Source organism: Pyxicephalus adspersus, chromosome 3 (assembly GCF_032062135.1).
Source record: "Pyxicephalus adspersus chromosome 3, UCB_Pads_2.0, whole genome shotgun sequence".
NCBI lineage: Eukaryota > Metazoa > Chordata > Amphibia > Anura > Pyxicephalidae > Pyxicephalus > Pyxicephalus adspersus.
This window is the reverse complement of record NC_092860.1, coordinates 102,863,223-102,876,201: the sequence shown is the minus strand read 5'-3', so window position 1 is coordinate 102,876,201 and position 12,979 is coordinate 102,863,223. Positions and strand designations below refer to the sequence as shown.

Genomic DNA, 12,979 nt, shown 5'->3' with positions numbered 1-12,979 from the left:
CTGCCTACAGAGAGACAGTCCTTATCAATGCATTTTAGTACAGTGTGTAAAATCCAGCTTGCTGCAATTATCTTGTGTTTTCCAGGAACCTCCTAAATCCTAATAGCACTATTTGTAAAATGCACACATCAGAAATGGGCTAATATCAATGAAATCATATCAATGAAAAAGTCAAAGTGAGCATGGGGCCTTAAAAATGCAATGTTTTAGTATACTATTTGATGATGTATTGGACAGCACTGTACTGGTGCATCATTCAGCACTCCATGGGTAAAGGCAGGCTATCTATACTCTTTTCAAGAAGAAGTTATATTTGGGTCTGAAAAAAGAGAATATGTATTCTTGAGCACTGCATTACTAAATTTTAGACTGTATGGACAATTTAATGCAGACCTTTCTTTTTTTTCTGCTTCTGTTAATTGGCATACACCATTTTATATTGTCCAAGATTTAACTGAAATGTATTTTTATAATGTGGTATATACTGTAGTATTAAAAAAGACATACATATTCAGCAGATTTTATATGATAAAAATAGGGCTGCACTTTTGAATCCCTCTAGGCAAGTCACACTGGCGTGTATTATACATGTAGTTAATCAGCTGCCATCACCTATTTTATAAAACGTTAGCCAGACATATCTACAACTATTATACCTTTCTGATTAAAAATCTGTAGAAAGCCCTAAAAAACGCAATTGACTGCAAATATGTTTTTTGTTTCCGACTTCTTTAATTTGTGTCTTCTTAAGAAAGTGTAATTTCTCTTTAGAGCTTGGAGGTTTATTAGCTGTGGAACAAGTCATCTTTTATTTTTTAGTTACTTTTTAGCTTTTTTAAGCTATTTTTATTTTCTCAGCCAGTAATTATTAAATACCATAACCTTAGAAATTCAATTTGTATGCTAGAATCTAACTTAAATCGTTCCTTGTAGTCAAATTACCTGGTTGCTGCTAATCAGGTATTATGGAAAAAAAATCCTACACCAGACAGCAGCTCAAAACTGGACCATGAACCAATAAAAAAATAAGGTCTAGATTGATTAATTGATCATTTATGTGGCTCGACAAGTGCATGGGCATAGTTTACCAGGAGAATAGATAGCAGCGGGATGTATTGAGGAAAGTATACAGCCCAGCAAAGGTAGTATGGCTGGTAATGTCTTGGTTTTACATACCCTTAGCAGTCTTGTGGAGTTTGTATCTCAATGGACCAAAACTGTTTTGGTGTCACAGTAAGGACCTGCTCATTTTTAATGGTTCGGATGATCAGTATTCAGCTTAGTGCACATAGTGGATTGCTGTGAAATATATAATATATTATATTATAGAGTGTATTGAGTAGAGAGTGTGGAAAGTACAGCACAACATATATAATGTGTAGAGAAGTATGCAGTATAATAAATACAGAATAAAGTGGTCTGGTGTGTACAGTTTGCAGAGTGAAGTGATGTGGAATATGGAACATACAGTACAGAGTACAGGGTTAAGCTCTGTGGTGAATACAATATATAGGTCAATATGCAGAGTGAATTTGTGTAGTAGGGAAAACCTCATCCTTTTAACAGAAATGTTAGGGTTTTGGGACAAAATGTTGCCAGGGACATACAGTATCTTGAATGCATGGAACAGTCCTTAGAAAACAGGGAAAAATTACAGCTTTGGATGTGTCAAATGCAACTGGCATACATATAGGCAAAGTAAGTCAGTGAATTATAGGTAAGAAGGAAGAATAAATGATAGGCTGTCATTCACATCCATTTACATTGGTTTCAGTTCTATACCTATATCTCTGCTAGGTCACCTTGTACTTAGCCAGCCCCAACAAAAGGCGAACTGCTTATCATCCTCCAGTCTCCACACCAAGACTATACTTCTATCTTGCCCTGTACCTTTCATAGGAATTGCTATTGAGCTAACTACACATCATGACTATGTCGAAGCCATGTAAACTGGTACTCCCCTATCCCTTTGGTCCTCTTCGGATGAAGTGTGCACTTCGTAGGACATATCCATTCAGACACATTGGGTAAAAAGTGGAAGCTTGTCCTAATGTAATTCTAGGATATTAGTTGTCCATGGCAGTTCAGGGGAGTTGCAGAGGTTGGAGTGTCTTTTACAGTATATTTGTGACCATAAAAAGTTAGACGCACATTAGTTTCCTAGATCACAATAAGTCTTCTAGCAGAATTATAGCATTATAAGCAGTTAATCTTTTCTTTTAACTGTAAAAAAAACAAGATTGGTAAATATTTTAGTTGAGTTTACAGTTTTATTAATTAACAACATTTATCTAAAAGTTTTTATGCAAACCAAAGTTTTTAGTTTGCTTAAGCAAAACTTTTATTGCTGTATTTTAGGTTTTCCCATTTTAGGATTTTGCTGCCTGTCTCAGCATCTTGCATTTCTGAAAGACCAAAGGCAGTCTTGTACATAATGACAAATATGCATACTTAGCAATGTCTCATTTACATTTAATTAATGCATAATTCAAACGTTTCTTTTTTAACTGAGCAAACTATAACATATTGATTCACGCCATGATGCAAAAATAAAGATGTAACTAGGGATCTGGTGACTATTAAAATCTAGTTAGATGTACTTGCAAGGGAAGATTAACTAGCTATCTCAAATTTTAAGGCTCTGCTGGCTCTGGTTAATTAATCACTTGATAATAATATACATGCTCTCTTTCTTTTTCATTGACTGAGGACATATTCTTCCTTTGCCTGGCTGTGCTCACAAGTGCTTATATGTTTTTTTCTTCCAGATGCCCTTTATGATGTCATTACCACTGGAGCCCCAGCAGCACATTCTCAGGGATTTAAGAGTGGCGGCCTCAGGAGACTTCTCACTAAGTTTGAGACAGAAAAGCGAAAGTAAGTGATTTAAAATTATAATTCATTAAATAGCACAGTTTATAGGACACATGCAAAATGTGCTTATAGTTCCATGCATTTCATATTCACTTCTGATTATAGACTGTGCACATGTTGTTTGGCAGAAATATGTATCCTGTCAAATTGACTACTAGAAGCAAATATCTGAAAAATATAAATATATATATATATATATATATATATATATATATATATGCCCAAAATATATATGCCAAACATACGCATAGCCCTGCAGTTTTATCCAGAAACTTGCACACAGCCTTCCATCATAGAACGCACAAGCAGCCATGAAGTTTTAAAATAAACCTGAACACTTAACAGTTGAATCCAAAAAGCTGTTCCTCCAAGTTTTTCTAAGCTCTTTTAGCAGACAGGAAGTTGAGCAGACGGTGCTGCCTTTATCTTTGTTTGCTGATCTTCTGCTGAAGAAACGGCAGTGGGGGGCTCCAGGTCCAGGGGGCCACCTAACTAACATCCTAGTATTAGGTGGTGTGCAAAATGATGTTACAGTTCAGCCCTGGATAGGGGCAAATATGTCACCTGACCACACATCAGGTCATAGCACTCACCCACACCTATATCATTACACTTGTTTACACTGAAATGGACTTGTTAAACACATTATATCTGAAATAAAATAAAAACACTTTTTGTAATGTACATAATCCAGATGTGAATGTCAGGTTGTATAATAGCTCAGCTGAACTTCACACTAGTAGAAATACAACTATGCACTGGGTTTTATTCCTACATCAAAAAAATAATTAATTATGACTATTGTTTGTGAAATAGGACATTTGCACTTGCTGTATTTTTTTTAATATAATTTAAATTTATCAGGAGTCGGAGTCGGCACATTTTTATCGACTCTGACTCCAGGTACCCAAAATTGTCTCTGACTCCACAGCCCTGCTTTTTAAAGCTGATTACTAATACCTATTGTATTGGGTCTTTAAATGTTAAAGTCGGACTGACTGCTGTGATGCTATAAAACCCTTGATCTCACTTTTGTGTGCAATGGACTTTTATAATAAAACTACAAAAAAGACTGTATTCTGCAAGCGTGTATACTGGTGTCACCCCAACAGGAAGAATCCAGTTACAAACAGCCACCCCTATGATTGTGAGTATGATTGTTGGTCCACTGAGCTGGTAGTGGCTAACAGCTGCTATTTTCAACAGTGGGTCCAATAGGGGCCTTACATATTTCTGCTACACAGCACAACCCACAGTTTGTCTTTCCCCTGCCTCAGTCTATATATTGACAGTAAAAGGAGAAGCAGCAGACTGACACGCATACCGTATTTTTCGGACCATAAGACGCACTTTTTTGCCCCCAGAAGTGGGGGGAAAAAGTCCCTGCGTCTTATGGTCCAAATGTATCAAAATGTATCCTTCCCAGCTGCTGTCCCGTCCCGTATCCTGTTCAGCGTGGCCAGAGTGACTGTCTCCTGTATCTTGCTCCCAGCGTCCTCCCACTCTCAGCATGATTGGCTGACAAAGTCATGCTGTGTTCCCTGAATAGCGTGCTGAAGATCACTCACAGCACACAAACACAATGTAAACAAATGTTATATTGCAATCTTATTACAACTGAAAGGAAATACTCACCCAGTGTCCGCAGCTCTGCTTGCTGGTATCTGTAGTGAGATGCAGAAATCCTACATTATGCTATGCATCTCTCCATGGATACGAGCAGCTGCAGCTGTGCCTGTGTCTCTGTGTGAGCAGGGAACCCCCCTCCCCCCCTCACAGCACTCGGAGGATGAGTCCTCTTCCAGTGATGTGAGGAAAATTTAAAGGCATATTACAATGTAATCTGCTTCTAAATGTTTTTTACAGTACAAAAACACCATACAACATAAAAATAAAAGTACCGTACATTTTTAATTTTATTTTTAGATTACATTGTTGTCTATTATTTCATTATTGTTTTAAATTATTATTTATATTTATGTATTATATTATAATTTATGATTTTAATATAATAAATAAATATAATTATCATACCCGGGAGTTAATTAATCCAAATAAAAGCCCACAATACAAACAAAAATTTCTATGCAAAAAAGAAAATAGGATAGGCTTTTATTAACAGTACATTTTTTTTTTTACATGATTGCGTGTTTCAAACATTTTTATATTCATGATATCTACTAGACCCTTGTTCGGACATATTTCTGTAACTTACAGGTCTAAAATGTAAAAAAAAAAAAAATTCATGAAAAACTAACGCTTTTGGTACAGAAATCCAGACCTCAGTGTAACGCCCAGGAGGTTAATGTCTTTTGTTATAAAAGCAGAATTAAAGGGGCATTACGTCACTGCACTGTGAGGAACTGAGCTTTCTAGATTCTGACTCTAGCAATGAGGAGTTCTTGGGGTTCTCATAAAACGAGCAGAACCTTTACCGTAAATCTTCAACTTTATTCTATTTTATTACTGAAGTCTCTTTTAGTATTGTGTTTTACAGTAATTTTGTCTTTTGCTGACTTTGTTAATAATGGTTCTAAATGCTGCTGTTTACTTTACAGGGTTTATTACATGTGTTTATGACTGTGATGTTGGTTTTTAATGCACATAAAATATTTTAGGACACTATTTGTTTCAGAATCTTTTTTTTCTTCATTTCCCTTCTCTAAAAAACTGGTGCGTCTTATGGTCCAGTGCGTCTTATGGTCCGAAAAATACGGTATATTTCTGTCATCCAATTCTTCCCTTTTGTCAGCATGCTCATTCCACAGCACTACAACTGATTTGGTTCTTGTTGCTTTTTTCTCCCCCAGTCAGCATTGGATAATGTTATTTAATGAGTTCATATTATATAGTTTTATGTTGCTCTGATTTCTTTTTGGTAAAACACATAACTGTTATGAATAAACCTAGTTATTTATACTGTCTTAGTACTGCACAATGCCTTTGGTAGCAGCTCTGCTATTGACATTTTTCCTTAGCAAGAAGATCAATTTAACAGTCCAGACTGTTTACAGGGAACTAATTGTTGCCCATTTTACTGATTATATACAGGAAAATAGAGCACATAATCCTTGCGTGTAACTTGAGTCTAAGTTTTTTAAATATTCTCTTTAATTAAGACATTTTCAAGAATATATGCATCTTTTTTATAGGAACTACATATGTTCATTCCATTTTGGCAAATAAACTTTTTACTGATCATGACATCCCAGAAAATATAAAGAAAATGGGCAGTTGTTAAGATTTCACTCACAATATAGACATATCTTTTTTGAACAAAGATTTCCCATAGGGAGTGTACATGGTGGAGCTAATGTCAAGGTTTACAGATATATTTTGTCAGGACTGTCCAGGTGAAGCACAGAAACACGTAATCAGGGCATGGCAATCCTTTCTTTGCTGGCACAGATTTACAAACATATCCACACTTTTTGTCAAAATAGCTGGATTTAAGAAAGTCTGAATAATTATCAAGCTTAATAATTAAATCAATGTGATTAAAGAGGAACTAAACTCAAAAACTAGTCTTTCAATTAATAATCTATTCTTACTTGTGACTGGCAAGTTTATGTTTTTTTCCTCTCCTGACCTTCTTCTCCAAAAGGCAATTAGTACTATCAGTACTATATGCAGCTCTCTCATCACCTCCCTCTAAGCTTACCTATAAGACTTGGGGCCTATATATTGATTTTGGGAAACTGATCTGGGAGGATACTGGGAGCTGGAGAAGTGGTATGACACAGCTAGCAATCTTTCTAAAATCGCTTTTTAGAAGGGAATGGAATTGAATTATAAAACCATGCTGAGATGGTACTTGGTCCAAGGCAGATTAGCTAGATACTTCCCAGGGGCATCACTACTTTGTTTTAGAGCAGGTGGAGGTGTTGGTTCCATTGATCATGTCTGGTGGTCCTGTCCAGTTACCGAAGAGTTTTGTATAGAGTTTTTTAATCTCATTACTTAGGTGATACAAATATCTCTACCAAGGGTGCCAGAATGTATGGTTTTTAGTAGAATCACAATAACTCTACCCAAACCGGCAAAGTGGTTGACTTGTTACATAATATTAGTGACTCATATTTCACTGAGCCTGGAAATACCCTACTATCACCACATCTGTACTGTACTGTATCAAAACTCAACTGGATTTTAACAAATGACAAACTGACCTGCACAGATAAGCTTTCCACATTTGAACTTACCTGGAATCCTTGGTGGACTTTTGTTTGAGGACTACTTCGCTTCCCCTTCTCTTCTTTTTCCCTGTACACTTGTTCCCTCTTTCTTTTTGTTCTTTTATTAAGTTTGTTGGATACAGGTTGCTTTTATAACAATATATTTTTTACTTAATGTATATAAAAAAAGTTTTTGTTCCTATTCTCAATAAAAACATTAAAATACAAAAAAAATACCCGTCCAGTTTAGTTTGGAGCGTTACTTTAGTACAAATGTATTTAGGAAGATATTCATTCAATTTCCAGGTACATTCCCTGAGAACATAGCCGAGTGGGACATCAAAGAAAAAAGGGGTATGAACAGACCAACTACTGCACCCAATCTGTGCACAAAAAATTAAGAGCAGGGAAATTAAAACAATTTGGTTTGGGGAAAAAGGTTTATTCTCAAAAGTGTTTTTGTGACCTGTCTATGGTGTCTTCGCACAGTTTTTAGATCTTCTCTGTAAAATGGAATGCAGTATCAGCATACAAATAGGCTTATATTGTATTTCTAAATTGTAATATTTAACCCCTACTTCATTCTACAATATCCATGACCAAATATGCATACACTCCAAGACATGTTCAACCAAAAAAACTAAGAAGTATTTAATTTTGGTAGGAGTCATGTGGCAAATACAGAGCTATTCTGTATCACAAAAATCAAACAAGTATTTTTTCCTAAGCCAAGAAATTACAGATAATTATTCATACAAAGTCTGCACTCCAGGTTGTCCTGCTTCAGGAGAACAATGCTAGCCCTTGACTGTAGGTGTTTCACAAACTGGATTAGAGGATGAGGTTGGTCCTCTTATTCATTGTTTTTTAACCTTTTGTTTGAGCCACGGCACATTTTTTACATTGAAAAAACAACACAAACCAAAAATGTTACAAAATGACACTCTCTAGCTTAATACAGTATATATAATGACAATATATTTTCTCAATTTATTTATACTCACTCACTCACAGTGCCAAACCTGAGCCTGTTTAGAAGATCTGGATCAAGGTTGCCCACACTTTTTTTGGCTTGCAAGCTACTTTTAAAATGACCAAGTCAAAATGATCTACCAACAATAAAAATGCTAAACATATATATGTATTTATATATACCGAGTATACTTTATATTTAAAATATATATTGTTTACCTTGCATAACAGCATGAACATGTATGGCACAATACAATTCTTTATTATTATTTTTCTTACTTTAGTTTCACTTTAAAATGATCCTTTTGCAGATTAAAGTTCACTTTAAAGATTAAAAACAAATGAACGTTCAAACTCCTGGCTCAAATAGTTTTATGTGTTATAAGCCCAGTCACTCCACTAGCTGTGCATAAGTGTAACACAGGGCTTTAAAGAAACAAACCTGCAGACTCCCACATTTAATGCAACAAAAAACACCTCCCACATCCAGAAATTAACCATATTAGAAAAAGAAAAGGTGAGGGACTTTAAATGCCATATATATATATATATATATATATATATATATATATGACTATGTTGCTGAGTAACTAACAGTTGTAAAATTCAACAATGCCAGTAACATTCAAAAGTCTTTAAAAAAATTAAAAACAAACAATAAACAACATATGCATGAATTATCCTTATGAAATATATGGAGGATAATTCATTCATATGTGGTTTGTATGTTTTGGAGACCAGGAGATCATGATCCAGGAGACCACAGTACCAGTTTCTTCAATAGTAAACCAAATGCATGTTTTCAAAAACCAAATAAGCTTAGTACACACAACTGCCAATATGTTGTTAGACAGATAAATAGCTTTACTTATTTTCATATTTTTGCAGGCATCAGCAAGTCATAACAGCAAAGATTTGCCTAACTGGCTAACTTTCTGTAAATTGTGCATTTTCACTGCCTTCTGCTCACAAACAAAAATAAACCTTGCACATTTTTTGGTGACAACTAAACATTTCTGCAATCTTATTTCATGCCAGCAATTAAGAAAGTATTACAGTCTTCATATAAGCTTATCACAAAAGATAAAATTGGGAAAACCAAACCATTTGATGAATTTTAGTCCATTTTATACATGTATTTTTAGTTATGTCCTAAGTTATTTGTATTAACTGCACGTGATTCAGTGAAAGGTGCAATAAATATGACCATTTTTAAATATATTGTATTAAAATGTACATTCTGACAGCTGCTCACGCCCTGAATATGCAAGTTCCCTTGACAACTGCAAAGGTTAGCTTTTGTGTATGAATTATGGCTTTTCTATGAAAAGAGGGAAGGGAGTTGTATTCTTTTTGTATTTCCAAAATCTCTGATATTCATATACTTGCTATAATCACAATATCATTTAATGGGTGGAGAGAAGTAGTACAGCTCATTCTTGTATGTATTTTATGTGACTTAGACCTGCTGGCATTGACTTAAAAAAAGGAGGCATGACCCCACAGGAATGATGGTTTGTAATGATGACGTAAGCCAGGGACTATGTTTTTACACAGTGAACAGAAATGTCAACCCAGACAGATAGATGATAGACAGATAGATGATAGACAGATAGATGATTGATAGATAGATAGATAGATAGATAGATAGATAGATAGATTCGCAATACTTTGCTAGTCTTAGTTTAAATGGTACCATAACATACCTAGATGCACTACAATGGTCATGTGTATACACATACCACATCAAGCAAATGTAAACTATTTGTTAAAAATGTTTTTACTTACATATTGCAGTATGTTTCCAATCAATTCTCAATAAATGCGACTAATTAACCACCTGAGCGATAAGCCCGACCTTGGTACGGGCTTAAAATAGTTACAATTATCGATAAACCTGAACTTTTCTCACTGTATGAAAATACAGTGAGAAAAGTTCGGGTTTATCAATCACTTACCTGGTCCTGCTGCGATCATCCATCGTCGTGTTCCAGCGTCGTCCTCCAGCGTCGGGTGCCTTCTCCGGGAAGAAGAAGCCTTCTTGTTCGGACATATTGCTGTAAGTTACAGGTCTACAATTTAAAAAAAAAAATTTAATGAAAAACAGTGTAACGCTTTTGGAACAGAAATCTAGACCTCAGTGTAACGCCCAGGTGGTTAATGTAGTGACCTCAACAAACAAAAACATATGATATGAATAAGGCCTTGACCTGGAGGAGCAGTTGGTGAATCCCATTCTCCAGCCCATGGGCCTGTTACATGGCACTGTTGATTTTGCATGCATCAAATTCCTTGTTGTCAGACGGAATGATTGTCTCCAGGTAGCGCTGATCTGACCTCCATACAAATAATTTATTGAATTTTAATTGAAATAAAGCAAATAACAATATAAGTTTTTAAATGGAATACATTTTTTTTGTTTTTTTCTCTTACTGAAGAACTGTAATTTTCCACAGTTTTTGCAGATAAATTACACAGAGGAATTGCAAAATTGCTTTCAGCACTGTAAAGAAACTTATCCTCTGCAGCAAACTGTGAGGTCAACCCTCTATAGCAGAGGTCAGCAAACTACAGCCTTTAGACCAGATACCGCCTAGCCGGTAGTTTGTCCTAGCCTAATGCACCTTGGCCGATCGGGCCTTATCCCAGCTGGCAACCCGCAGCAGAGCCAGGACAAACTACCAGAGCCGCAGGAGCTCCAGACCTGCATGCGGCTCTTGAGCCTCTGTGTTGTGGCTCCCTTCCCTATTTGCCGCAGCTGGTGTTAACACTTTTGCCGCCGGGGGAAATTGGGAACATTCCCTCTCCTCTGTATGCAATGCAGAGGAGAGGAATTTCCCTTCAGGAATTCCTGGTGGGGGGCGGAGCCATTAGGGCAGGACCTGAGAGAGAGTCCAGCCTAGTGTGCTCCTGCCTACCCCTGAAATGGCCTAGTGGCATCAAAAGTTTGCTGACCTCTGCTCCATCAGATTAAACACTGTATATAAAGTGACAATGGTTGTCTTCAGAAAATACCAGTAATGCAGCCTGTGACATCACCATTTAGGCCACTTCTATCAACAGCATAAAATGGATGCATTTAACAACTTTTGATGAGTAGCATTTCAACAGTTCAAAAGCCATGCATGCCTCATGTATATATATCATTGTAGAAATATCTCAATTGCAATTCGGTACCTTAAAGGACTGTTATTTGATACAACAACCCAGCAATACTCTTGATGGAATTTGAAATTAGAAACTATACCCAAGCTACATAGCAACCTCAGTAACACAGCCTACTGCTTGTTATCATCCTGTCCAAGCTAAAATCCTTTCATTAGTAGCCACCTTTGCCTAAACTATTATCGACTTGAATAGAGCTGTGTGCAGAAGCTGGGGATTCTTGGAATATAGCCCTACAGATTTTTAAGAGCTTAGTTTGCAAACTGAGGCATTCTGACCCAGACAGTTAAAACGGTTAAAGTAGGCTGGTGCTCTGCTCTCGCTACTGAGGTAATATGAGGCTTCAAGAGGATAAGGTAGGGTGGTAAACATTGATATTAAAGAGGTAACTGTCTTATAAATATTGTTTTCTTCACCTCTGAGCATGGAAAACCTTTCACTCATAATATATGTTTAAAAAGAAAATAGAAAAAGCCAATAGAAAATTGCATCTCATTATATGGTCAGATCATCATTAGGAAGATAAGCTGATATGAGATCTCTCATTGAAATCAAACATAAAACTAGTATCAGGCATAATTTGTAAACATAGACTAATCCTTAATTCCTTTTTGTGGCTGCTGCTGCAATAGAGAAATATATTTATATGATAAAGTAAGGGCAGTGCTTCTAATGCAGGTGAAATGCAAAACTAAACTATTTATTTGCCTCTTTGTATTTTGCTGTTGCTACAAATTACCTAAATTATATTTTTCTCTGTGTGAAAATTACTGGAGACACTGACTGACACCATCAGCGCATAGGAAAACAGGCCAGTTGCCAAGCCGGGTCCTTGGTAAGGCCCCATTTAGACATATGTATTGTAGTAAAGTTAATTCGTGATAACATGGTGGAAATGTGCCATAATACAATGCATAGTCTAATAAGGCCCCTTAGGTTTTAGTGAGCAATTTCTTATGAAATGTGTGGGATGCTAGTTAATAGAGATCAGGCCATTCTTAGTAAAACGTCCACATCAGGAATATTTGTAATATGTTTCGGGTCCAGTAGCAGGATCTGCTTCTTTCCACTCCTGACAATGAAATAGACAATAAAAACAACAAAGATCCTATTCAGCTGGTAAATTTCCCCCATCATGCAAAACTAAATTATTTATTTGCCTCTTTGTAGGCTTACCCTCAAATCTTTGGAAAAATTTAACTTCCAATGCTAGTCAGAGTAAAAAAGTAACAAAGAAACATACAATAAAATTGTCGTTTTATTGGAGATTTTTGTCTTCTTTGAAGATTTTCTTTAATTTAATAGTCTCATAGTACATCGGTATTTGTTCTTGTTAAATGTTCTTGTGAAAGTACAGTAATCTAATGAGAAATTAATTGATGTCTGACTTATGAAACTTCTGCAAGGAGTTTAAAACATTTTGGGATTCTCATTTATTTGGAACAGATCTGTTTTTGCATTACATAGACTCTGCTGGAAACATTTACTTTTTGAGGTTTTCATTGCTACACTGCAAAATATTTCTAAAAATATTTAAATGCAATAAAACTACAGCAAGCTGCAGGAAAGGGATTTATGGATGGAGTATGTGCTGCAGCCAATGTTCTGATTTGTGATTTTCCTGAATTCATTCCTGTCCTGCCATTGACTGTTAGCCCTGTTTAAACCTTCCTAGTTCCAGCCTCAGGTTGCTGGATTCTCAGCGTGTATTCTGCCGTTCTGCCAATGTGTTCTTGGTTCTGCTTTCTGGATTTTGACCTCGGTTTGACCTCAACTCTGCCTGTGATTGCCAC

At 36.0% G+C, this 12,979-nt stretch overlaps 1 protein-coding gene across 1 annotated transcript in view; it reads left to right on the top strand.

Moving 5' to 3' along the window:
• Nucleotides 1-12,979, top strand: part of INPP4B (inositol polyphosphate-4-phosphatase type II B) — a gene marked incomplete in the record, with an annotated part of 326,843 nt that overhangs the window by 247,920 nt on the left and 65,944 nt on the right. Inside the window, 1 exon segment of the mRNA XM_072405866.1 lies at nucleotides 2,769-2,877. Within this exon segment, the coding sequence (XP_072261967.1) occupies nucleotides 2,769-2,877 (109 nt within the window).